The following is a 27,993-nucleotide window of genomic DNA, read 5'->3' on the forward strand; positions in this document are numbered from 1 at the left end:
GCTGCCCCGCCGGCCTCGCTCCTCGCCGCCGGCCGCCGCGTCCCCTCAGGCCCGCCCCAGCGGCGCGGGCTCGCCCCTGGGCCGTGGCGCGGGCTGCCCTGGCGCGGCCCTCCCCGCGGCGGCGGGGCCGTGTCCCGCCGCGATAAGGGCGCGGGGCAGCCCGGCGCCTTCCCGCCCGCGCGCGCGCGCCGCCGACCACGTGCTGGGCGGCCGCTGCGGCCGGGGCCGGAGAGCAATCTCGCGCCGATGCTTCCCGCGCGTTCCGCCGCGAGCGCCGCAGGGCGGGGAGTTGGAAGGCGCGAAAATCCCGCGCATGCTCCCTGCGCCCGCGGAGCGGCGGGCGGTTGGCTCGGCCGCTCCGCGTGTGCCCGTGCAAGGCACGCTACACCCCCGTGACGTCAGCGCGCAGCGTCACGCCGGTGGGACGCACAAAAGTGTAAGTTTCAATTTTTTTTTTTTCCTGCCGACGGGGGGAGAAGGGAAGGGGAAAAAAAAAAAGAAAAAAGAAAGAAGAAGAGAGGAAATAGCGACGGGGGTCGCGCGCGCGGGGAGGGGCCGCTGCGCTCGCGCCCGCCCGCCCCCCGCCCCCCCCCTCCCCGCGCGCAGCCCCTCGCGATCGGGGCGCGGGCCGCAGCGGGCAGGTGTGCGGGGCCGCGGGCGGGCCGGGCGGCGGGGGCGGCGGGCCGGGAGCCCGCCAGGCTGGCGTCCGGCGGGGGCAGAGGCGGGCTGGGAACGGGCTGTCACTTCCCAGCCCGCCGGGGGAGACACCCCCCCGGCCCCCCCCGCCCGCCCCGGAGCGGAGGGAGGGGGGCGGTCCCTGCCGGCCCCCTCCCCCCGCCCGCTCGCGCTGCCGTTGGGGCCGTTGGTCTCCCGCCGCCTCCCCCCGCGCCCGCTTCCCCCCGCCCCTGCCCCCTCCCGCCGCGCTCGCCAGGCCCGCGCGCGCCGCCGCACATGTGCAGTTGGGCGCCTCCGCAGCAGCGCGGCGGCGGGCGGGGGGTGCTCCCGCTCCGCGCTCCGGGTCCCTGTCTGGGGGCGGCGGCGGGGGATGGAGCCGGCTGTCTCTGCCTTCGGCCGCTCAGGTGCGGGCAGCCCGGGCCGGCCTGCAGCGGGAGCAGGACGGGGAGCATCGGGGCGGCGGGATGGCAGGGAGGGGGGGCGCCGCGGGGTGCCGCCGCCGGCGGGGCGAGGAGGATGGGGACGGGGTCCCCCCCCCCCCCCCGCCGGCGGTGCCGCCTGGCGCGCGGGCGCGTCCCCCCTTCCTCGGTGCCCCCGCCGCCTCCGAGGCGATTAGCGCGGCCCCTCGCTGCCGAGGGGAGGCGGCGCGGGGCTTAGGGCTTTGCCCGGGCGGTGAGGCCCTGGCCGGGGGGCGCCGGGGGGGAGGCGGGCGGCCGCGGGGTGCCCGAGGCGCGGCGGCGGCTGCCGGTCGGTACCGCTCGGCGCGGCCGCGGCCCGTCCGCCGGCGAGGGGGAGGGCGCGGTGCAGGGGGGCTGCGAGGCCCCGGGGGGAGCCGGCCCCTGGGGCCTACTTGTGCCTGCTGCTGGAAACGGGGGCGGGGAGGCGGCGGCCGCGGGGGCGATCTCTGCCCCCCGTGGCTCCGGCCCGCGCCCGCGCTGCGGGGCTGGAAGGGGCGCAGCCGGGCAGGGGCCGGCCCGGCGTGGGCTGCCCGCTGCCCCCGGGATCGGGTCCGTGCTGGGGGAAGGGCGCTCCTGCCCGGGGAGAGAGAGCGCACCCCGTTGTCGGCAAAAGGCGATTTCCCACGTGTGAGCGGGGCGGGGGGGGGGGGGGCTTAGGGGGGAAATTGGTGATGACAGGAAACTTCTTCCTCTTCAAAAGCGTTTTTTCCTAAAAACTAAATTCTATCTGGTGGTAGTCGGTAATTGTAAAAACTTTCCCTCCTTTCCTTTTTATAGCTGACGTTGTCTTTAATTGCTTTCTAGAAAATAGCATCATTGTCTTTGCGTCCTGCACCCGTCAAGATTCTAAGAGGACTGATTTCTAGTCTTTGGTAACATGGCAAAAGATGTAAGTATGTTTGTAGCACATCATATGTGGAAGCTTAGCTCATAGAATATCATTGTTTTTATTAACAGAAGCAAACGAGGTCATGCTTTGTAATAGCTGGCATTAATGAATATATGGAACTTATCTACGTTGTACATCAAGCCTAAGCTGCATTTTTCTGTAGATGTAACAGCATAAAGCAGCTTCAGATCTGCAGCCATTTTTTCTGAGTAATTAGTCTTAAGAATTCACCGCGCTTATAAAAGCACATGGGCCGTTGGCATTATGCACGTTCATATTGAATGCTAAATCAACTTAGTTTTGAATTGGATTTTAAAACCCCCAGCAAATACTATTTGTATGACAGAGTTGTTTTGGGCTACTGTTGTCAACTAGCATTGCCTTTCTTGTGTTCAAGGAGGCATCATATATTCAAGGGGACTGAAGATGGTTCAGTCTCCATATGTGTTCATTGTTTATCTACCAAAAGATGCTGGTTAGTATCTGTAAAAACAGGCTTTTGGGACTTTCATCATAGACTTCCATTACCATTGACGTTAAGGTTAACGTCTTTGATTCTGTGGCATACCTCTTGAACCATGTTTGCTCTTTACCCATTCCAGTACTTAAAAAAAAAAAAAAAAAGTTGAAACAGGTTCTGCCTTCGAGATGTAATTCATTGTTAATAACTAATATAATTGGGTTTGCACATTTCCTTATTGAAAATGAGACAAGATACTACTCTGTATTCAAATTAGAATATATTGCCCCTTCAAAAGAACCCACCAAAACCCAACAGTATAAAACCTAAGGACAAGTGATGCAACTCAGATTCTTCAAGAACAGATTGTGTTGTCCAATGTGGCTGCTGTATGTAGTGAGAATTTCCAGGGAATAATGATTGGTTTAACAAATTAATGTTTTAGAGAATTTTTGTCATCAAGAAGCAACTGAAAAACATCTTATGTGTGCGGAGAAGCAACCAGAAAGACGTAGTCACTCAAAGCTTGCCTGGAAGAGATAAGGGCAGCCACGTATGTTACAGATAGCACGGTTCAGGGAATAAAAGGCTGTATAAGCGGGAAAAAAAATGAAAGAGGGGTGTTAGACTAGGAGATGAAACTGAAACAGTTCAATGTAATTGAGATACTAAAGGACTTTGTTTTTAATATTAGCTTTTGAGACAGATCAACGCAGTGAAGAAATGCTAGCACCTGGAAATACAGATTAATATCCTAGAAGGGTCTAAGGTAGCAGAATGAGAATCAGACATTTAAGAGTGAAGCTAATTTTTGAAAGATCTAGCTTATTCTAGATAAGAGGGTAGTTAAGGGGGGAATAGTGTAGATGATGATAAACTTCAGAAATGGAAGATGCCGCAGATAGAAAAATAAATTGCTTTCAGTATCTTTACTACAATAATTAATAAGCTGAATTTGGAAAAAATAAAATCTAGGTCAGGTTTTAGGTAAAATTATAATTGTACTTGAGCACCGGAACAGGGTAGCTAGAAAGGGGTATGAAATCTTAATTGAAGGATTGTCTAACCTGTTCTTAAAAACCTCTACACATACTTAATCCTGCCTCAGGGAAGAAAGATGAACTGCTTACCTTCTTGCAGACTATTACATACCCACCATTACGTGATGTCTAAAATGTGTAGTGAATGCTGGGAAATTTTAAATTTCCAGGTCTGATTATGGGCCCTATTAGATTTGATTTGATGCTTGCTAATTAGTATAACAATTTGGATTTTCAGAAGGTACGAGAATTATTCTCTTATTTTTTCGTCCAAAATCCAACTTCTTTTCAAAGCAAAGTAATGGAATTAATCATGATAGAGACAGTATCACTAAATTCCTGGGCACTGAGTCTATGACCTGCACTGCTGTAAATTAAACATTTTGACATGGAAATATTGCAGTGATTAATGGCTTGTGGTTCTGCCATGTCACCTATCAAGTGCACTAACTGACTGTGAGATGTAGTGGTGAAGAAGATGGCATAGTGGATGAATGCCCCCACCCCTTCCTTCCCTTTTTCTCAGCGGAGCTGAGATGGCTAACTGTGGTGTAGGGGCTGTGCTGCTACAATGTTAAGTCTGGGCTTCAGGTGGCATTTACATGGCCGAGCGTGCTTCGGTGTGCTGCAGCCTGGGAAAGCTGGCTTGATGTGAGACCCACTCTTCCTCTGTGCTGTGGGGGCCAGTGCTTGCTCTGGTGAGGGTGAAGCAGGCAGCCCTGGGGAAGAGGAAGGTGTGGAGCCAGGGCCACCCCACAACAGGACACGCTCCTACTTAACCCCTCTTTCCACCGGCCACAGGAAAGCACTTTTCCTTTTGTAGCTTGATTCCAGCTCTTCCTCTGATACTTCTTTGTAAAAACTATAATTTGAAAAGACCTGTTTGGAAAGTCAAATATCTGTACAAGTTTGCAGACTGAGACTATTGGATAACTGAACAAATGGGGAGCATGATGGAGAATACTGGCAAACCCCATGAAATGTTTTTATAAAGGATTAAATAATTGCAGAAGTACTGATCAGGTAAGCAGGCAAGATAAAGCTTATGAGCTGTTTGACTCAAATCTAAATTCTGTTAAATGTTACTTTATAATGTATACCTCTAATGCATTTCAGAGTGTACAACGAAGAGAAAATAAGCAATAAACCATTGATTTTTATTTTTTTTTTCAAAATACTTTCATTTCCTTGGCAGTGATCAAGAAGCTGGGGGGGAGAGGTGAGTTCATATGTAGCACCTCTAGTTAAGAGTCTGCAGGTGGAGTTTAAGAGCATAATCACAAGTAATGTTACGATGGGATAAGTTAAAAAAGAATAATGGAAAAAGAGGAATACTAGTTTGTAAAGGTTAAAGTCTCTGTGGGTATATCAATGTATTTTTTGAAAACTTATATAAAGGGTAGGGGATCCGGAATGCATAAAGGGGAAGAAAAGATGCAAACTCCTTTTTCCAGTGTGATCTGATAATAGTAATGAGCATAGATGTTTTTTGTTTTATGTAAATGCACATTCAAGTCAGATCTTAGTTACTAGAAAGACTTTTTGTGTAATTTAAAGAAACAATGAAAAAAATATGTCTGTGGATGGGAGAACAGCAATTGCAGTATCTCAAGGATTTGCGTACCTTGGGAGTGGAATAATTCTATTGCTTGTCAGAGGCTGAATGATAAATGAAGTTGAGGTCATTAGAGTTGGGTACAGTCTGACATGTACATTTGCACTGTACGGGAAGTTTCTTGGTCTGAGACGGAGGTAGTCATCACATGCAGACAATCTCCAGAAACTCCAGTTTAGCCAGTATTCCTCTTTCTGGTTAATTGGTGTCAGACTTTGCTGAGTCTACTGTAAACTCTGCCACCAAACATGGCACCTTTCAGGCAGGAGCTGGAGGAGCCAGACATAGACACTGAGGTCCTTGTCTGACTTGTGCTGCTCGCTGGATTCAAGGGATTAGTATTTTGATGGGGGAGTGCAGGTCCCTAGGTGAAATGGTGACCTGTCCATCCATGGCATACTTAACACTATGCAGGATGCAGCATCAAAAGAAGGAGCAGGAGTTACTGTACCAAAAAAGTTAATTTGGTTTTGGTAACAATTTTCTGTCTTCCAGCTCCCAGTATAAGGCTGAGGACTACTTGCTGGCCATTTTTATATTCAGTTATACGCTGAGAATTTTCTGTAAATTAAGACAATAAATACTTGTTAGCATCAATGGTTAAAATGCCTTCCACCGTTAAACAGTTTCTGTAGTATATCTGAAGATCCAACTTGTGGTGTGACCCTGTTTCTCCTCTCTGTTACTTCTGTTGCAAATGAATTGCTGAGGCTTCTCAAGTAGCCATAAAGAAAGAGAAGCTTGTGGCTCCTTTCTTGAAGGCCCACTGTTACATAGAAGTGACGAAACAGGAGGCACTTGCAAGGAGCTGGTGGTCCTTTACAGGGTATAGTCCAATGTATGGTGTTACTGCAAGTACTGAGGAGAAGGGGGCTAGACAAAACGAATGAGTAAGATTCCCTCTTATCTTGAAAATGATGTCAAAAGAGATATTTGATATCTTGATATCAAAAGAGGTGAATTATGTAAATGAAATACTCTATGTAGTAGCAGTTGCTTATGATTGTTTCAGTTCACTGTTATTGCATGGACTGTTTCCAGTCATTTGAAAAATAAAACCAACTGTTCATGAAGAGTGTTCAATTGAAAACTACTTCAGTGTTTTCAAAAACTTTTTGAACTGATACACCACTGTTAGACTTCAGAATTTCTCACAGACTAAAATACCTTTCTTGAGAACTGTTTGTCTGGAAAGCTTGTGCATTTTACAGTTTCATAGGTTGTCGGCAGTGGTGTTGGTTGGCTTTGGTACTGCTCATTCTATAAAATCAGATTTTAATTTTTTGTTCTAAATGATGTTTTACTCTGCTGTCATCTCTTTGCTTGAATTACTTCATGAGGGATTTTTCTCTTGATCTCTGGTTTGCATAAAACTTACTGTATCTGTTTAGTATTTCATGGTGCTTCTACTAATCTCATTGAGTAGTAGCTATGGCCCGTGTATCTGTCTTTGCAACAGAAGCCCTGTGCACATACGTGAATCTGAGGACACCATGTGAGAAGTTCTACCTGTGTAATGTTCAGCACCTGATCTACCATTACTCTTTAAGAGATCTAGAGATGTAGGGATTAGCACTGATGGATATTCAGAATACATTTGGTTATGTAGTTTAATGCATTGAATTCATTTATCATAGTAATAAATGCTTTGCTCAAAAAATACTTAAAAAAACCCACAGCAAACTTAATTTTTTAGTGCAGCTTTACTGGCTAGGTCAATAGGTCTGCTAAATTTGGGGAAAGAAGTAGATCTGCGCTTCTGTGTATTAGTTGTGCCAGAACACCACAAAAGTTGTTCTTTTTAATAGCTTTTTTTGTGGGGCTTCTACATCAATCTTGAGCAAGTCTGTGTGGTCTGAAAAAGATACATTCAGGATGGATAAAGAAAAAAACCTAATGGAAGTAGGAAATTGATGTATTTTGGATCTTTTTTACATGATACACTTTCAATGCCCAGCAAGTATTGAAAAGTCTTCAAAACATTTTTCAGACTCTTCTTAAAATACCAGCATGTGTTTCTCCTTTTATGTTTATTTTTGGTTATGTACTGGGAATTTTGGTGAGGCAGACTAGAGAAGTTAAGTCTTCAGTGAATCTCAAGTGGTTCATGCACCTTTTTTGACACCGTTTTAGTTCAGCAACTTCTTGGTAGCTTGATCTATTTCTGTTTGCCTTTAGTGAGTTCTAATGTGTTCAGAAGTTTGCAAACTGAAGATCAAATAATAATATGAAATTGGGTCTTCTAAAAAGGCAACTCAGTCTGGGATTTTGAATGTTGTTAAAGTTTTTTTTAAATATCTTTTTTAGAGGAAGGCAGAAGGAAAGTGATCTTTAAGCTCTCCTTTTTACATTCCAAATACACAATAAGTGTTTCCCTTTTTTCTTTTTGCCTGTGTTGGTTTGTATTTATAGGTCAGAAAATAGCAACTCAGAAGTTGCCTGTCACCTTGCCAATTTATTTGTGTAAAGAAAGCATTTTCTCTTAGCCTTCAAGTGTTTTAACTTCTTTATTAATTGTCTGCGTTAGTTAATGGTAGTGACTCTATATAGATACATATTTGTAGTATTACTGAGTAAATACACTGTGCTGATGACTTAACATGCTAAACAAAAATGCAGCTTTTAAAAGTTAAGTTACATTAGGGATTACTTATCTAGCGTCTGTATTTGCTTGTCTGGATATCATTTAATGGAGACTTATTGTGGCTAATTAGAAATGGGAGGTAAAATGGGACAATCTTTGCTAAACGTTCTCTATGTTGAGGTGGTTCTCATATAGATAGTGGACAACTTGATTCTAAAGGTTGACAGTGGTCCATCTCCCCAAAAATGCTTCTGGCTGCTTGTCTTGTGTTAAATTTCCTAAGCATCCCAGTATTGCGTGAAAATTATGTTGTGGGCTGCTGTAGCCTTATAATATACTGATAAGGAGGTTGGTGAGGCAAATGGTTTCAGAATGAGTCCTGGTTAACATTACTTGAAAAGTCTGTTAAGGTCAAATGTAGAACAGCACCAGGAGCCAGTTGTGGAAGCGGCTGCTGCTGGTACTTCTGCATATGAGTATTTAGTTTAGGAGGACACAAAACTTTTATTTTCAGATTAGTTTATGTGTATTAGTCATATAGAAGTGGCAAACCAGTGCCTTGGTCATATTCACCCCAGGAATCTCTTCCTGTGGTATTTTTGATCTGTGTGGCTGCTTAGACTGGACCACTGTTTGACTCTTCTTCAAAATAAATTCTTCGTTTGTAGACTTTTATTTGGAAAGTACAGCCAGGAAAGCTAATGGTCTTGAGGTATTCTGCGATAGGGAGACCTCAGGTGTCGTTTTGTGTGTGCTTGGTGTCTTAACTTCTGTGCAGTATCAGTGGAGCCTATATTCAGACCAAAGATGGGCAGTTCTTAACTGAGCTACTGACCAGTATTTGGTTTTTACCTTCACAATTCTATGTGATACAGATCTTTTAATATCTAGTGCTTTGACTGTGCCTTGCTAGTTAAGGTGGTAATAATTCAAATACACTTTTTGGAAAGCTCAGTGATCATTGCTGAGTGGTTGAGGTTGACAAACACATTAATCTTGAAGATGCTGCCATGAACTGAGGATGTGGTATGATCTCTGTTTCAGAAGGAGGCTACTGAGACATGGTAAAATAACACATTTGAGAACTTTGCAGGATCAGACTCCTGTAGCCTGACTTCAAAAATTCTTTTGCATGATGTTATACAGTAAAGAATAGTTCTCACTGACTTAATTTTTTAAATTTAAATTCAAACAATTTAAATTCAAGAAATTTCCTTTCCCTTCCTGCAATCCTCTACTTCATATCTTAATCGCTTTTTTTAATTTTTGGGAAAAATATATTGGATGTCCCATAAAAATAGTCACCTGCAATTACGTGATGATTCATCCCCAGACTGTCTCCTCTGATCCCTGAATGAGATGAGAATCCAATGGGAAAAATAGCATATTATCATCTTGTTACGAATGACACTTGAGTATGAGTAGAGGTGAAAGAAGAATTAGGCTGTTTAAGCAGCATTATTTCTGATTATAAGCTTTTCTCTGCTTCGTAGCTGTGCTAATTTTCCAGTGTGTGTGTGTGTGTTGCTTCCTGATATTAGAATAAGGCAAACAAAAAACCCCAAACCCTATGTTGTCACTGAAGTGGCACATAAAGTTGCATGGCATAGTGAGTGCCTTTACATTTATTAGCTACTCTTGAGCAGTAACGTGACTAGGGATTGTCATCCTGGATGGATCAAGTTAGGTACAGTTTGCACAGGGTGGGTGGCTGGTTGCTAGTAGGTTTTGCAAATGCCAGTAGACTGCACAGGTGTCCTCCTCATGCCTTTGACAGGCTCTGGGAGGAAATGTACTGTAATGGGAATGCTTTTCTTTTCCAATTTCTCCATTTTCTGGTTCTGACTTAACTACTTCTTCCTAGATTTATTTTGAATTTCCCAGTCTGAGTCCCAGCTTGTTTACCCTTTCAGTTGTAGTTTAGAATAGATTGTGTTCATCTTTGCAGTTCTTGTGTTCTTCCCCTTTCCTCACAGATTCCAATTTCCTTGTTCTATTAAAGCTGTCTTTTAGATTCTCATGAGTTCTGTTGCCTGTATGTTTTAAGTGACTCCCATTTTCTGTACCTTAACTCATAATCTACCATCTTCCATCTGATTTTCTACCTCACTTTCTGTCTTTATTCCAGCCAGTCCCAAAATTGTCTGTTTTCCTGTCTGTCCCATTCTGACTCTCATTCTTTAACCATTGTTGTATATTGGGCACCCACATTTCTTGTTTTGCTGTCAAACAGTCCTGTTGCCTCAGTTTGGTGGGCTTCATCTGCTGTTAGCAACTGGAAATGTCTATTCTGAGAAACATCTTTTGGCAAATACCTCTGTTTCTGTTTATCTTTACCCTTTTTGCTCTTTTTTCAGCTTTTTCGGAGAGTACATAGAACGGGCTGTTACCTAGAAGCAAGATTGAAGCGCTATTTCTGTGGCACAGAAGCACTCTTCTGTTCCCCCTATTTACTTGGGAGTGGTGGTGGGGACCTTCAGATCTGATAGGCATAGCACGTGCACTTGTTCAGTCTTGTTTTGGTCAAACTTCTTTGTCATGCTTTTATAGGTTCCTTGTCCTTCAGTCCAAACTCAGCTTGCATCTTTTCTGTTTAGTTTAAGGGTTTACTGAATAATTTTATGCCAGTTTTTATTAAGAAATTGAGTTGCAAGTCCAGAAAGCCGTGGAAGAAATGCTGCTTTTGTTGTAAGAGTATTAAGTTTATAGTAGATAACTTCAGAGACCACAATGAATGTTAGCTTGTTAGTAAGATACTAAATTATTCTATGACAGTCTGTACTAAGGGATTTTTAAGCAAGTGAAATTCTCTGCATTTTTAGCAAATGTTGTTTCAGATTAACTTTAGTCCCAACAGAAAGGTATTTCCCAATTTACTGACTTTCAGGCTGAGGGCGCTTGTAGTGCTTTTCATCTTTTATTTTGTAAACAAAACAAAAATAGATTTCCTGCTCCTTGTGACTGCTGATGATCTAGCAGGCCAAAGGTAACTTCAGTTGAATTTTTGATACATGTAGCCTGTCAGTTGATTTCTTTTCCTTAGGAGTTCTGAGTGATGTGATGAGACAAAGCCTAGGTATTGGTCGAGGTCTCCACTCCAGCGTAGCTTCCACAGTTAAAATTGCCAGATTTACTAATTTGTGCAGTAGTCTTTAATCTCCCTCTCGTCTGTGGAAGGGAGATCTTAAGTTATTACAACATAGATGCTATTTTGAGTGTCAAAAGCTATTTTTTAAAATCATTGTTGATTTTGTTGGAATGTGGAAAGGATAAAGGGTGTATCTGTTGCATGTTTAGGATACTAGGAGTCTCTTTGTGTAGCCATAGGGGTAAGTATACATAGCCAATATGTCTCTTTGAAGAGGGAAGTGGTGCTAAATTTTGAAGTTGCACACACTTAAAAAGCTTTCAGAATTGACTATTAAAAGCGTGATATTATTTCAAATAGCCTTGGTCTTATCATCAAAGGAAGTAACACATCTTGAAATTGAGAATTATGAGAAGATAAGAAAAAAATGTGGAATATGAAAAAATTACATTATCAGGTAAAAAAAATATCGGAATACCTTGTTGCGAGTAGGTTGATAAGGCCTGAAAACTACATATATTTTCCCACCAGAAAATAGAATTTCCTTGATGTCTAAACCCTCCTTGGCAGAAGGTTACTTTTCCATTGGGGAAAATCAGCTATTTTTTGCTGGTCTGGGTTTTTTTGTGCTTTGTTTGTTTTGCATGTGGAGTTGTTTTGTTGTTGTTGTATGTTGTGTTTTGGTTTTGGGTCTGCTTTTATTTGTTTGTTGTGAATCTGTGACTGTGATATGCCTAATGGAAGCTATGGTCCCACTTTCCTCTGTTTTCTTTCTTTTGGGTACTGCACTGCTAGATAGGTTATGGAGTAATCCTGGTGTCTGTCATCCAAAATAACCTGGCTTGGAAAATAGCTTTAATTTTTTTGAAATACACAGAGATCTTTTTTTTTATTATTATTTTGCCTACTATTTCCATTTTAGAACAAAGACACTAGAATTTTGTATGGGATGGAAGTTTTGCTTTTCAGTTTTCTCTCAGCAAAAGCTTGTATTTGTGACTGAGGAGACTCAAAACAGGTTATAAAAATTTATCATTGTAGAGTTAAATAGTGTATCCAGAAGTGTGAAGAAGATACCGAGGGTGGAATAATAGTTTTCACCAGAAATCAGGTTTTATTATGAATAGTAGCAGCTGGGGATGCCATTTGGTGTGGGATTTGGTAGTATTCTTTCCAAATTTTTTTTCTTGGAAGTCTTTCCTAGCCATACTCTTACAAATGAGTTGAATATTTACCAGCTATTTTAACTGCTAGAGCTGAACCTTTTGTCAGATACTAGTGTGGGAAGGTGGTGGAATGGTGATTCTCTATTCTTTGCCAGTGTTGTGGTTCCTGAGGGGATTCTTACTGTTGTTCAGTGTTGCTGTTCTCTTATTTTTCCCAAATTGTATTCTCTTCTTGATTAAAAGCAGTGTTTTTGCCAAATGTTCTCCAGTTTGTCAGTGACTTGTGTAATTTCAGTCACACAAAAGCAGGGTCCGGGGCATGTAGCACTAACCTGACTGTAATGCTAGGTTGGATTGTGGGTTTTGGAGTTGCATATTGTTTTGGGGACTCTTTGTCACTGTGTGTTTTAATTATGTAGAAGAAAACTTGAAGTTTATGAGATGATTTGATACTATTGTATGGTGGTTGCTTGAATATTTAAGGATAAAATGAATTAATAGAAATGGTTATATTGGAGGCTCTTCTAGTTAAAAAATAGGAAGGGACCAATAAGTAATTGATTACTGCATTGCCTAATTTGCTAACTACTGAAATAATAACTTGCATTTAATACTTGAAATGGCTGAATATCACAGCTTAAATATATTTTTTATTATCACCGTAACTGACATGTGAGCTTGATGCAAGTTTGCTTGCGTTTACACTGATGAATGGATTTAATAATACTATTAAATTCATGTGTTTCTAAAAAAAGAGACATTACAAATTGAAACAGCCATTTTCTTGGTGGTCCATTGGTCCCAAATTCTATATTAAATCTCTTTCCATTCTCATTGATATCTCTTTGATTCTCATGGAAAAGAGAATTTGCAGGAATCCTTGAGTACAAGCTGCCTCTTTCTGCTGTTGAATAGAAACTGAAGTACTGCATTTAAAGAAATGACAATGAGACTGCACTTCCTGTGTGGTTTAACACTTCTGTTGTGAAATTGAGGTAGAATGGAAGTATAATGCAACACTTACAAAAAATTTTACCTTCATATAGCACATTGGGTTCCAGCGTTCTGGAATGTCATACTGCCATGGCGTATAGCTCTAGTAACATCTTTGTAGCTCTAACATCTTTGTACATGATACTGATTTCATATTGATGAGTATACCTTCTTTGAAAGTGTCTGATACAGTCTGTTGCCTTTCTGAGTTAAGCATAATGAAGAGTTAGGCTTATAAAAAGCCCTGATGCCTGGCAGTAGGGCAGTAGAACTGCCACTTGAACAAGTGGACCTTTGAATCCCTACTGGGCAAGATGGAGAACAGACAGTGTTCATGTACTGGTAAATTGTTGCAGTCTCCTTAAACCAATGCTATGTCATTACTTTTGGGAGGGGGGTGGAATTAGGGGAATGGAGGACAGAACTGCCACAGGCTCTTCATTCTACCCACTGGTTCTACTGTCTCATGGTTTCTTTGTGCCACCAGGTCCTCCTTGCTGCCATGCCGTTACAGGCCACTGCTCTTCATGCTTCTCTGAGCAGTATTTCTCTTCTACTCACTTCCCAGCCCATCTCCAATTCTCGGTCATCATCTTTTCCCCCTCCATTTTCACTGAGGAAAGTTTACCGTTTTGTGAAGTTCAATCTTTGCTGTCGAACACCTGGATAGTAACAGCACCACAGCATCCTCTAGTGGCTCTCTTGATTTGCTGAACTTCTGGCAAATAAGTAGGATCTTCAGGTAGACTTCTAAGGGACAGGCTTTGTTGCTGACTGACAGCAAACCACTTAATTGTCTTTTGAAGATTGACAGTAGCCTGCAAATACCACCTATGCATTTTATAATGCAGTCGGGGACCTTGAGCCTCTGTAACACCATGTGCTAAATTATGGTTAAGTACAAGTGTTGACTTTCTTGCTGTTCTTTCTAAATGGAAACAGTCTGTGTGTTCACTGTATTTTCAGTACTGTTTTGTCTGGAGATACCAAGTAATTACTGCATCAAGTATTTTCTGTCCAAAAATTAAATAGTATTTTTAAAAATAATTGGTACTGTGAGCTTTCTGAAAGGATGGTGATTGCTTTATAAACTTGTATGTCATCCTATAGCTCTTTCACTTAAGAGCTTAATATTCTGATCCCTAAAAAATAATAACTGAAAGGCTCAGGGTGTTTCTTCGTAATGCCTTTTTTTCAGATCGAAATGCCTGAAGGTGCTCTCTACCACCACTACTGTTTTTGCTGTAACGTTATTAACTTTCATGGTAGGTAAATAGTATCTACACAGAGAAAGGTGTAGTCACAGGTGTCAGTGGTTCTAATTACAGGGGTGTTCAGCTATCTGCTAAAACAGCGCATGTACACTGTAAGACCTTAGTTAGGACACAAAATAGCAAAATAGGTGTAAGCTGATTTTCTGATTGCTTTTTAAGAAGGTGGTGTTTATAAAATCAAGATTTTAAAATTTGGCAAATATTGTGCCACAAACAGTGTCGTTACATCGTGATAGATCTGTGCCAAAATGTAAGTGGTAGCAGCAGAGACTTCTGGTATATGATATCTTCCATCTTTAACAATAAAAGGTTATCTGAGTTTGTAAATTTAATAAAAGTTACTTTCTTTAACAGGCTGGACTAATTGAAGCCAATGGAGAGCTTAAGGTGTTTATAGACCAAAACCTAAGTCCTGGAAAAGGTAAGAACGCAATTTTTAGTAAGACCTCCATTTCTTGTTTTTCAGTTGTTATGCTTATTACTGGCTTTAAACTGCTTTCTTAGCATAGTTTTTGTAAAGCTTTTCTTAAGTTATATATTCTATAATCAGCAAGCAAACTGTAGATTCTCTGTGGCTTATAATTGTCTGTAAACTATGTGTGAAGTTCAGTGGTGGTTTGTCATCCCACATGTGATCTTCTTGTTAGTGTAGCTCGTGTTTAAGTGTAAGGCCAGGATGATCTAAAACATCTTTTGGGGCACTATGTTTTGACAAATGGGAAAAATGCAGGAGTGTAGGAGTTTACAATGGGTTATGACAGTTTTTATGGTAGGCTTGCACTAGTGTGGATGCATTATCTGAAAATATATTTTGAAAAGAGCTGTTCTGGACTTGCAGATAATGCATGTATGATAGTGTAATGTAATCAAGGAGTTTAGTAAAACACAGGCTGTAACTTGAATTCAATAGGTAAGCTCAAAACCCAGGAGTATCTAAACATTTGGAGAGTTATGAGCTGCACTTCACAATTAGCAATTTTGGGGGAAGAAACAGAAGCACCACTGAGTTCCAGTCACCTGCAGTTCTGGACAGCTATGTTATATAACCTCTTCTGTAAACTGATTATGCTGCATGTGGAGATTTGGGGTTTGTCCCCTATATTCTTATGGGAAGGCTGTTTCCATAGTAAGACTGTAGAACTATTCTCTGATTTCCAGTTAAGTATATTCTTGCCGGTTCATGCATTTTGCTGGTGGCAGTGTGATTTTTCAGCTTAATAGTTTTTCTCCAGTATGTTTATCTACTCTTTATAAATAACAACTGGGTATCTTAGCAGTCTTTAATTTGTCAGGCCACCTAGCCACTGTTTCCTAGATTCCTCATCAGATAAGCCCTTTGTGCTCTGTATTTTCCTTATCATCATTCTTTGAGCCTGTTTATTGCCTTCATCAATGTCTTGAATGCAAGTGACCAAAATAGTGTATATGACTCCAAGTGAAGCATCAGTCATATTTGTATGGAAGTAGGGTAATTTTTCTGTGCAGTGTCATGCTTGGTTCATGGGCATCTCATAGTAGATTTTGGTGAAATGGCCGTTTTCCTTTAGTTTTGCTTCCAAATGATGATGGTCTCGTTTACTCTTGTGTGTGACAGATGGTGTGCTTTGATAGGCTGTACTAAGTAGGGTGAAATTTATTAGGACAGTGTCACCTACTTGTCTGATGCTCTCATAAACCTCATTATTGACAAATCTATTAACTTCATGCATTACTCTAGTACTCTCAGATAACCTGTGGTCCAGTTGAGGTGAACTCCATTAGTATTACTGCTGTAGCCTGTTATATGCCATTTCAGGAAACCCATTTAAGTATTTATTTTCACAGCCTGCAGAACTTCTGATTTCTGTCACCATCAATTTAACAGGTTTTCTAGGTACATCAAGTACTTTATTGGAATCTCACTGGGCTCTCTCTTTGGCATTCCCTTGTGTAAAACTCACATTGCTTTACAAAAGAGGGCTGTACAACTAATCTGCTGTGATCTACTTTTGGTGGAAAAGGCATAAGGGTTGAATAACTGGCACTTGTTGACTGGTTCACCTGTATATTTGTAAGCACAGTCATATACCCGTGAACAAAAAAAGTGTGCACGGAGATACCTGATCCTTAACAGCTGTACCATTTTTCCCTACCCCTGTGGGCAGTAAAATGGTTGGTTTTGTCAGGGCAGATACTTGTGGGACCATTTTACACCCATGTAGGTGTGTCTGTCAATACCCTGTTACAGTCTGTCAAGAGCTAGTCAAAACAATGCAGTCTGGACAGTAAGAACTGGAAATGTGAATCTTCCATTATTACATATCTCTTAAAGTAGAACTGGGTAAAATAGATGCCATTTCATTGTTTGTAGCATTTCTAAAATAAATTCAAGGGATTAAGTAGTTTATTATGGCTTGCAGCTCCTCTGGTTTGAGAATCGAGCTCAGTTCTCAATATATACAGCCATGAAGCAAACTAAGCTGTCCTCAGTTAATTTTGGCATCCGATTGCTTTTAGGGGATTTTTGTAAAGTTAATGGACAACAACTAATTCTTAATACTGAGAAGAAACAATGGTTTCTCTTGGCTTGAATGTTTTATTTTTCTTGCCTCTAACTTGTCTGTATTTTATGTGCAGGCTTTGTATTCTTAATCAGATCTTAAAATAGCAAATATTTTGTCACTAAAGTATTCAGATATGTGTCATAATTTATTCACTGAAGTAGTACTCATTTTACGTTGCCACTTTTTTATAATTTTTAGGAGGTTTTGTGTAATATTTAAATATTTTTAAATGTAACTACTATACACAAAATTATTGTGTGCTTTTAAAAGTACCTGTCTACATTACATTCCATTATGTCAAAAAGTCCAGTCCTCCACTGTCTTGCAAATTTCTCTTAATTTGCAAAACAATGCAAAATTTCTCTTAATTTCACAATGAAGAGGATTCAGTCCACAGCAATAGATACAAAACACAGAGTAAGTTTTCCATAAGGTAGCAGAAGTGCATGTGGTATACTACTTAGAGTTGAAAGGAGGTCAGGAAAAACCTATTTCTCTTCTTCTCTGGTGGTAACCATTGAAAGTTTTTTTTTCAGGGTTGTTTTTTCTCTCTCTCCCCCCTCCTTTGGATTTGTATTTCTTAAAAGGTAGGAGTCTTTTCTGGGGGTAGCAAGTCAATCACGAGGAGTCTGAGAATACATTTTATTATTTATATGGGATCAAATCTCCCTGCTGTGTCAGATGAGTGGTTTGCTTAGCCCAGTCTGCTGCCCCAACAACAGTAATAGGGCAGGCTCTTCAGGGAGAATGCAGGAGTCTGGCTGCTTTTTGAAGTTTCTTCTCCCTGTGCTCTCACAGCACCCGGGGTCATTGGATTAGTGATATCAGAGGGTGATTCCAGCATCTTTTTGGAAAATCCAACTTTGAGAGACTCAGCAAATTAAGAATGCAGCCTCAACAAGAAACTCGGGACTTGGTTCAGTTTCCACATGTTGCCAGTCAGCTGTGAAAGGAGCAGGAGCTCAGCTGTCAGAGGAATAAATGTTTTGAGGGGGTGGTAGAAGATAAAAAATGACTTGTCTGCTGGGTAGTAAGGACATACTTGCAAAAACATGGTTTGGGAGGAAGAGCAGAATATTTGTCTTGAAATTGTTGTGTAACACTTCATCAAAGGTCTGTAAGGTGAATACAGGACTAAGTGGCAGGTATATGAATCAACTGTGAAAGATAAGCAAAGGTTGACTTTTATGGCCAAAACAGGGTATTATGCAACAGTTCTTACAGCCTGAACAGCTTTGTTGCAATGCTTTCAGAATAGGCTGCGAATGGACTTCTGTAAATTTTTAATCTGCACTGATAGAAATCTGGGAACTGCGAATAGGTTATTTTTAGACTGAGTTTTGTTAGGGTATGTAGCTGTTGTTTCTTAGATGAATGTTGAAAAGGAGACATCATTCATCTTGCTCAGCAGTTACACTGAACAACCTCTTGCTCAAAAGTCCTAAAGCTGTCAAATCTGGGAGAGAAGAGGGTATGTTAGGAAATTATCCCTGTGTGGAAGTCCTATCACTGCATTCATTTCCTGATTATCTGCTAAAATTCACGGTCAGAAACAAGTACCAACATAGACAGCCTTTTTTATTTCAGCTAGTGGGGACATACTTCAGCCTAATTCACTTTGGAGAGACCATGTCTCAACCATGAGCTTCTGATTAAGAATTCTGTTTTAAAGCAGAGACTGACTTTGTTTTAAGAGGAGACAATAGTAAACAAAACAAACAAAAGTTTATAATGGATGTAATTTTGAGTAAATTGGTCATGTATATGAAGTATCATTCTAGAAGTGTTTCTTTGAAAACATCTTTAGTGTGGAATAAGAAGTACCAGTCTATATGTGGTAGAAATGAGCTGGAAGTGTGTGCTTCCTCCAGTGCTTGTGCAATGTCCAGAAGAAGTTGGATATAAATTCACCTGTGTTTTCTGATACTCGTGTGTATTTCCATTACTGTAGTGTAACACCCCATTTAGTCCTGAAAAAACAGCATGCCGTGGAGCTGATCAAGCAAGGTGCAAGTTTTCCCTTGTATTAAGATGACACTGTTAGCTCTGCTCACTGAAGGAAGGTTTTTCTCTCTGCCTAGTTCCGTTCTTTCCCTACTGAGAATTTAGTCTAGAAGGCTGATTCTTAAAGTCACATCTTGGGAAAGTATCAGTGGAATGACACACCAGTTATATCAGCCCCTATTCGATTTAAGGCTATATTGATTCCCAGATCTTAAAAAGGTTTCAGAAAATGCACTATCTAATTAGTTTTTCTTCTGGATGCAAATGCATATGTTTGGGATATATTTGTTTACTACTTGAGTATTTGCCAGTCCTTGGATGAGGAAACTTATCGTTAAAGAGGGTTTTGATTATGTTTGGCTCCAGGGTGGTACTGTTGAAAGGCTCAGACTTCTCCTGGAAGTATGACGAGTGACATTGACATTTACATCTTTGTGCAGCTTTCCTGTTAAGTGCAAGGTCTGTGGAGCTGGTAGTCTGGCAGTGTTTAAGCGGCACAAATCACCAGATTTGTTCTAGCATGGTTTGGTTTGGTACAGGTATGACTGAAAGTTTTCATGAACTTGGGTAACCAGAAAGATGGTTTTCTGCTTTAACCCTGTTCAGGAAAGAAGCAGCAATGTAGTGTGCTGAGAGTGTCTGAGAAGAGAGGTTTTTTCCTGTAAGGAAATCCTGAGCAGTGCCAGGTGCTTCTAAAATGCAGCTTTGCTAGTGACTGCTAGTGAGTTAACATGCACAGCAAAAAGTAGCTGTGTATCCAGATGTCCTCTCAGTGATGAACTCTAGTAAAGCCACTTGGTTTTATATCTGCTGCTTGTCCTGTGCTGGTTTATTTGCTGTCAGCTTCACCTGTGACATTGTGGAGGAATGCTAAATCCATTGGAAGCAGTTACAAGTTTTCTTTGGTTCATTCCAAAATAATACCCAGTTGCATTTTTTCCGCCTAAAGCCTCTGTTGCTGAGAACATCATTACACAGGGCCCTTTCCTTTGCTTGTTACCCTATATTCTGTATGGGTTTTGTAGAAATTGCACTTAAATTAATCTCTGTAAACCCTCAAATTGTAATCAGAAGCAATGCTTATAAAATTTCAAAGGTCAAGTCAACAAAAGCTGTAAGGGCACCCAGATTGTTGTGATTTACAGCTCTATCCCTTCTCTGGCAATAATAAAAAGGATTTTGGGGTGCTGGCTGAGAGCAGCTCAGTATGGGTCAGCAGCGTGCCGTGGCAGCCAAGAGGGCAAACAGCATCCTGGGGTGCACCAAACACAGCATAACCAGCCGGCCAAGAGAGATGATTATCCCGCTGCGTTCAGCGCTGGTGCGGCCTCACCTGCAGCACTGTGCAGTTCTGGGCCCCACGATTGAAGGAGGAGGTGAAGGTCCCTGAATGCGTCCAGAGGAGGGCAACAAAGCTGGTGAAAAGGCTGGAAGGAATGTCCTATGAGGGGTGGCTGAGCACGTCTAATCTGGAGGAAAGGAGGCTGAGGGGTGACCTCCTTGCTCTCTACAGCTTCCTGAGGAGGGGAAGTGGAGAGGGAGGTGCTGATCTCTTCTCCCTGGTACCCAGTGACAGGTGGGAATGGCTCAAGGCTGCTCCAGGGGAGGTTTGGACTGGACACAGCAGGCTTCCTAGAGAGCTGGTTGGTGCCCCAAGCCTGTCAGTGTTTAAAAGGCATTTGCACAATGCCCTTAATAACGTGCTTTAACTTTTGGTCAGCCCTGAATTGGTCAAGCAGCTGGACTAGACAATCGTAGGTCCCTTCGAACTGAAAATACTTTATTCTACTCTAAATTACTTCATTGAAAACAGATTAAGAGAGCGGTTTAATTGTGGAGTAAAATTCCAAAGTGACCTGTTTGTAATTGTTTGCTTTTTGCCTGCCTTGGTTACAAAGCAAGGATAATCTCATTTGGATATTTTAATTGTTATTTCAGTTCATTTCCATTCTAGGGTTAAAAAAATACATACATCCTGGCTTTGTTTTGGATGTCAACCTGACTAATTGTTTAAACCTGAAAATGCTAAAATTCATCCTGGACATAGACTTTGAGTGATAATTATAATCAGAATTAATTTTGAGCGTTAGAAAATATATATGGGTTGGACGGATAGGAAGAATTTTTAATAGGTGCTGAAGCAGTAGAACTTACAAGTTTCTGTCATCTAAAAGTTACTTTGCAGTGAATTTTAGAGACTGGGAAATTCTGGTGTGCTGGGAGGTTGCACTTTGAAGAACACTGCTAAGTTCTGGTCCTTGCTTATTCAGATTAGTTTTGATACTGTAGTATTAAATACAACACTGTTCAATTCTGTTCCTGGCCCTTGCTTGTGAAGAAATTTGGGTGAAAGAAATTATCTGCTTTAGCTAAGTGCAAGGGAAAAAAACAAACAATGGTATTTAATGTTGTATTGAAATTAAAACTCTTAAATTAATTTTAAAGTTACTCTAAAAATTTGGATCTTCTGTCATGCCAGTAGGTGGCATTATTGGTACATAACTAGAAAGTGCTTTTAAAAGATGTCTTCAGCTCTTTCCGCCTCTTACACTTTAAAATAAGGCTTCACATTTTATAGGCATAAAAGAACTAGTTTTATTTTAATTTCAGCTTTGGTAACTGACAAAAAATTGTATATGTATTTTTTTGTATTTAGTATGTAATTTTTTGAGGTGTATTTAGACTCTTATATTTCAATACTGTCTAACTGTGAGATTTTCTTGTTCTTATTTATGACAAACTTTTGCAATGTAATGTTAATTTTATTTGCAAGATCAAACTCCCTGATTTTTGGCAGTGGCTGGCATAATTCCTCTGGAACAGATCTATTTCACAGCCGGTGATTCATGCTTTAGCAAACAGATACATGCTTGAACATTGGTTATAAAATGCCTGTGTATTATTGAAGCTGAGGTAAATTGAATTATTATTATCTAACTTCAAGCTCAGGAAATAAAACTGTTGCTGCAATTATGAATGATATTTTGAAAAGTCTGAAAAGGCTTGTAAGAAGTTTACAGGTAGACCACAGCTTTTTTCAACACAGACTTGGAAAGACTGGTTTGTAATAGCTGAAGCATTACTAGTCATATCTAAGGATGATAAGAATCACCTAAAATTCTGAGTTAGTCTAAGAAATTACTTAAGAACTCAGTAGTACTGCACACTGGGGAAGATCGATGTCTTTGTAAAAGTGCTCAGAATTGCTGTGTAAGCATGTTTGTTGTTTTAACAGGGTGATGTGACTTGTTCAATAAGCAGAGGTGTTTTTACTTGACTTGACCCACAACTATAGATAATAATCTTGTATGTTGTCAAAGCTTATGGTAGGTTGACACCCTCAAAAAGAGTTCAGTGTTTTCTGAAAATTAGCATATAACTAACTAAACATAAAATATCTATGGTGTTTGCGAGAGAGACAGTAAGAACTGCAGTCTCACAGGAGTGACATCTGAGGAATCTGCTCCTAGGATGTAATTGTTACCTCTCTCCCAGATCTTCCAAGTATGCCCTTTGTACATACTCTGTGTGTGTGTATATATGTATATAAGATCTAATAATCTGAAACTAGTCTAGTTGATGCTTTTGTGGTAAGGAATAATTTTTTTGAAGGTGATGTGGACTGGATAAAAGGCACTTCAAATGGATCCTCTAAACTCATCTATTTATCCTACCTGTGTCTTCAAGACTCCTTGCACTTGCAAGGAGGCAACAGTTCAGACTCAGTAATTTAGGGTAGATTTTGTAAAGCAAAATGCATAGAAAATACTGTAAACAGTTCTTGAGGGAACTGCTTGGCATTGGATTTCCATTTCACCTGTATCTAGTGTTGGGGTTGAAATACATTGTTGTCAAGCATTGCATTGGTCACTGTGCTGAGACAGGTTAGTGGGTGTGAGTACACTGTTTCCTGCTGTCATGATGCTTTGAGGTAAAGAGGTGGAAGCCTACCCCATTAATTCATACAGAAAACTTTCCTTGCTATGATGTTGGTATGATACGTCCTTGTTCCAGGATGTTTCTTTTGTTACCTCTTGGTCAGTGATAGTTGTGTTAAGTAGGTTGAGGAGTTCCCTCAGCTTCTTTGGTTGTGTCCTGACTGCCATACCAGCTTTCTGTAGCTCTGAAATTCTCCCTTCCTGTGCATTATTTCCCATCTTGGCTATAGATGACATTCTGAGCTGTGCTTCACTGCTGTCCAAACCAGGATTGATTTCTGTCTCTGCTTCAGGGATTGTGCACCTGTATTTGAATTGTGTGAAGATCTGGAGTCTTCTAGAGATTATTCCACACTCTAGTGAGCTTTTGGGATTTCATTATTCAAAGTCTTCAAAGGCACATCTTTACTATTATTTCTATATACTAGGTTGTCATGTTGAGTAATGAACTTAAGTCTTCTCCAAGATCTGCCTTCCTTATCTTTCAGTCTCCATGGTGAGATTTCATGAGGTCTCCCATACCTTTAAAAAAAAAAAAAAGCCACAAAACAAACATAGGGGTTTTGTTAAGTATCTATTGCTTGGTAATGTGTTGAGGAAGAGAAACCTGTAGCGAGGTCACTGGGCAATTTTTGCTGAAGCTGTGGAGTTGGAGTTAGCTGTGGAAGTTTCTGTAATAGTAGAGAAGCCAAGTAGAAGTGGGCTGAACTTCTGAACTGAAACTTTCAAGCGGATGGGATAAATTCCTCTCAGGTACATTGCGTCAGTTTTATTGACAGCAGCTTAAACAACTGGGTAGAGTGGTGCTCTTCTGATTAATGAAAGATGTTTTAGAAGTTGCTCATCTTTTTGTAATTCTTGCATTTCCCCACACCCCCCCCCACCCCCACCCCCGGAAAAAATGCATTCCTTTGAACAGAATTCAAAGAAAGAGTTAGCTTCTGTAAAGCTGTAGTTCTGAACAATTTCAAACTGTGGCTTTCCTTTCTGTTTGCAGGGGATGCTTACTGCTTACTTTACTAGGTAGGGAGAAGTGTACTACTAAAAGCGTATTGAGCTGTCAGCTACATGGTTGAACTGGCCAAATTCAACCTCAAGTAGGAGAGTGGCAAATAAGAAATAGCTGAAGATGGTATGCAGACAAGTAAACCTAAAGATCAGTGAGTCTTAATGTGATGTCTTCTACACTGCTATAGCAGTGTCTGTAATAAGGACCATGACTTGCAGAGACCTTGGGAGAACTCTGTAATTTGATATCCCAGAGCTTTTCAATTGAAAAAAGAACCTTTGCAAAAAATTATGTGGACTTAAGCTACTTTACATTCCTGTAAGAGACCCTGCTCACTTCTTGATTCCAAACTTAATAATTTTTCAGTCAGTTTTCTACAGACACCAGCTTGGGGTTGGACGGTGACACACTAGAACGAGAGGGGCAGATTGTGCAATTAAGATTAGTTTGCTTTTTGTTACTTAGGGGTTTTGTTTATTTTAAGCAGGTGGTTTGATGGTGAGGTTTGGAGCTGGAATTAGCTTTGTAATTTGCTTTACAAAAATGGTTATAGTATGGAATTTCATTAGTGATGTTGATGTTGAATTTCCCCTCTTCTTCCTCTTCCTCTTCTCTCTCGCTTGTTTTTAGCCAAAAAGAAGAAAAACTCCACATACAGAAGACTGCCAAAATAGAATCTATAATATTTTCCAGATAATTCTCATAGTTTTCATGTAATCTTATATCAGTCATTTGCATCTTAAGCAGTACAGGTATTCTGGCTTTATATAAATGCTGTTCCTATTAACATTTTTAAAATTCCCCAAATAAGGAATGTAATATTCTGGATGGCACTTGGCCTTCTCAGAAGTGACAATTGCAATGGAATCTAGTGTCTGTGTCACTTACTTTTATCTTTTTGTTCCTGGAAAGTGTCACTGGTCTTTGTTGGGCTCTTCAACTGATACCATCTTAGTTACGGGTTTTATCAGGTTATTGGAAGTAATGTTGCCTTTTTGAGAGCATAAGTCATGCTTGACTTGTATCGAGACTGGCTTACTAATGTGGCTGCCTTTGAATTGTGTAGCTGTTAAGCTAGATTCCAACTGCTCTGTTAAAACTGCCAATTTCAAAGCTTGCTATGTATTTAAGACAAAAGTTTGTAGAGTTCCTAAGAGTGGTTATAAGCAGTGGTACTGCAAAATGTCATCTCCAAGGTTAACTTTCTTTAGACTTTTCTTAGAATCAACCCTTTGCTTAACTCCTAACCTTTGATCATGTAGTGTATTTACTTACAAATTGGTCTGCTGGACAGAGTTTGGTTGAGACTGTTGCAGGAGATAGTAGGAATTGCTTTGCGTTCTGACAAACCACATCCTTATTCTAAAAGCTCTTTTTTAGGGTTGTAATAATTCAGAAGGAGCTTGCAAAATTACCTTCTTACCAAATTCAATTTTCACATGCACAGTATTGCTTCTATGCTGGAAGACAGGCTGACAAGACTTTGTTAGAGACTGCATTGTCAGGAAACCGACCTGTTTTTCTGTTGACTGTGCTCTCTTTCACAAATAAAGAGAACATAAAGACAGATTACATTAGAAAATGGTACTGCACCTAGATTGAATGGGATTTCTGCACCTGAGGCAAGGACTACCTCAGTCCATCCTCTTTGATCTGAAACACCAAATTCAAAGTCACTACTGTTTCATGAACTAGAGCAGTCAGCTGTTAGAGAGATCTACTGCTGTGAATGCAGAGGGCACCCCTTCCTCTAATTTTAGATGTACTGTGTCTTTTTCTGTGGCATCTCAAGTTGTGTAAAATGTTCGTAATTGGCTGTATTACCGGTCCCTTTTATTGCTGAAGTCTGCAAGGGATTCTTTTTGGTAAAACTCTTGATGTGTTTTTCTATGCAAACAAAGGTAAAGGTCCAGTTCAACAGCTCTCTCTAAAAGCAATCAGTAACCAAAACAAGCTGTTTACTGCATACTCTGTATAAAGGGAGTGCTTACCTGGAACAGGTTTTAGACAGATAAAAAAAAACAGGTTTTGTTAAAGGGTGCTGCTGCTTTTGCTGTGCAAGTTTTACACAGCATTACTCCTTGATCCTATCTGTATCATTACCTTCTGTTCGGAGGCATTCCGGGACTTAATATTGGTGAAATTCTACTTCCCTTTAGGTTTAATAATTACTTGTAAGTTCCTAAGAGTACTTTTCCAAAGTGGCAATGTTTGGGAGACTGAGAATTTAAGTAGTAGTTATATCCTTCTGTATATTTTTTTTCTTCTGCTTTACATGGCCTTTTTCCATGTTTCTGAAATACGCAGAAGGAAAAAAAAGAAAAAGACGTGTCAGAACCAGCAGTATTAATAATGTGTTTGTTTTGAAAAGGAAGAAGAGTTGGTGCCAGCAAAACTGTTTGCAAACTTGTGGGTTTAATTTTTACATGCTATTATACACACTGTATGTTGGCCACAAAGCGCAGGATTATTTGGATTGCAGTGATTACTGTAAGAGTAACAGTAATTAACTAATGATTAGAAAAATTCCTTTGAGAAACTGAGCTGTCAGTCACTTGCAAAGCTAAGTTAATGAAATTATTTCTGCTTGTATAATTAACAAACAAATAAACCCCCCACACATAAACCCACTATGAAACCCGAGCATTGTAAGCCTTTGAAAATCCAGGTGGATATGAGAAAAATGTTTACATATGAGGTAAATGAGAAAACAGCAGAACGCATTTGGGCAGAGGCAAAGTGAAAGTACCTTTTCTTAAAAATAAAACAAAACTCAGTTTTTTCTTTTTTTTCTCCTAGCGTTGAGCAGTTATGCTCTTTCCTATTTAGTATGATACCTTTTATACGTTGACTTTGACTTTGCATTGAACTGTGAAGAGTATGTAACTGTTCTTCCAGTTACATTTGTGCTTCCTTGCCAATTAGTTTGTGCTGTAGAGGCAGGTGTACCTTGCAGTTTCTGTATAGAGCCAGGTTGGTTCAGTTGCATGAATTAATAAGCACAGCGCAATAGGAAGTATTGCTATGCTTTACTTTTTTTCATCGTGAATTTTTTCTGTCATGTCTGGTTGGAATTTGTTGTGCAGCAGCTTGCAACTATTCCCTCTTTTCTTTTTGCTGTGTCTTCTATCATCTGTATAACTCTCCATTTAACAGTTGAAGGCAGTGATTAGATTCCCACAAATAACACCCCTTGCTCTACCTTAATCTTCTCTTCCACAAGCTGTACACACCAAGCTGCTTTAGCTTCTCCTTGTACATCCTATGCTCCAGTACCCTAGCCATACTAATGTCTTTCTTCTGGACTCTGCTCTTTGTTAATGCCTGTCTCGCACTGCAGGCCCCCAAACTGAACAGAGTAATCCAGGTACAGCTTCAAGAGTGCTAGAGTAAAAGGGAATAATCAATTACTGCTGTACTCTACCAAATACAGCCCAGGATGTGGTTAACGCTTCATTAGCTTCGAGGTGTACTTCTGGTTCACATTCTGCTTGTTGTCCACCCAGACCCCCAGGTCCTTTTCTGCACATCTGCTTCCTAACCACACAATACCTGACCTCTGCTGTTGTGTGGAGTTAGTCTGTTACAAGTCCAAGACTTTTGCGTTTGTCTTTGTTGACTTCATAAAAAATTTTTAAGAAACAACATGATAGCATAAAGAATTACTTTGGTTTTAAACATACCAGAAGGATGAAGTCTCTGAGTGCATCTGAAGAATAAGATGATCAAGATGATGCGAGTCTCATGGCAGTACTGTTCTTCATGAAAGTGTCCCGCTGAAGTATGGCTAGAAGCTGTTGCCTTAGGAAAAAATTGATAACGTGAATGATTAGAAATCATCATGGCCAGAGAATTATCTACCTGTGAATTCTGAGAAGGACCTACCAATGGTACCTCTGTCCTGCTAACTCAGTATATGTATAATTTGTGTAGTACCAGAAGGATAGAAGGCCGCGTCTCCTGCACCAGTTTCTGAAGGGCTCAGATAACTGCAGATGAATAAGTCAGACTTCTGTTAGGCAAATTGGTTGAGCATGTAACAGAAGTAGTAGACATACTGACAAACGTGATAATGGGCAGGAGTTAACAGGGCTTTTCTAGAAGGAGGGGAAAAGGGAAGTTATGAGGTTACGTCTTTTCAAAGTCATGCCTTGAAAAAGTCAACAACCGTGTGGATAAGGGCTATCTAATCAGTGCGATGTCCTTGGATTTATTAAAAATAACAACAAAAACCCCTAGATTATCAAGGTCCTTAAT

At 40.8% G+C, this 27,993-nt stretch overlaps 1 protein-coding gene and 1 long non-coding RNA gene across 4 annotated transcripts in view; one reads left to right on the forward strand and one right to left on the reverse strand.

Annotated features, from left to right (window-relative positions):
• The first annotated feature begins 300 nt into the window (after nt 1-300).
• Nucleotides 301-27,993, forward strand: part of TFDP1 (transcription factor Dp-1) — a 49,496-nt gene continuing 21,803 nt past the window's right edge. The window contains exons 1-3 of one of the 3 annotated variants that reach the window (XM_037375907.1): nt 301-436; nt 1,938-2,022; nt 14,597-14,663. In XM_037375907.1, coding sequence (XP_037231804.1) covers nt 2,011-2,022; nt 14,597-14,663 — 79 coding nt within the window. In that variant the 5' untranslated portion in view covers nt 301-436; nt 1,938-2,010. Of the gene's footprint in view, nt 437-940; nt 1,080-1,937; nt 2,023-14,596; nt 14,664-27,993 lie in introns of those variants that run through there. The other 2 variants (XM_037375909.1, XM_037375906.1) reach the window with 2 other exon arrangements.
• Nucleotides 15,409-27,975, reverse strand: LOC119142699. Its single transcript, XR_005102391.1, has 3 exons — nt 27,622-27,975; nt 27,420-27,537; nt 15,409-23,249 (listed from the first exon to the last, which is right to left on the reverse strand). It is a non-coding gene; the product is annotated as an uncharacterized LOC119142699 (long non-coding RNA).

Source organism: Falco rusticolus, chromosome 2 (genome assembly GCF_015220075.1).
Source record: "Falco rusticolus isolate bFalRus1 chromosome 2, bFalRus1.pri, whole genome shotgun sequence".
Lineage (NCBI taxonomy): Eukaryota > Metazoa > Chordata > Aves > Falconiformes > Falconidae > Falco > Falco rusticolus.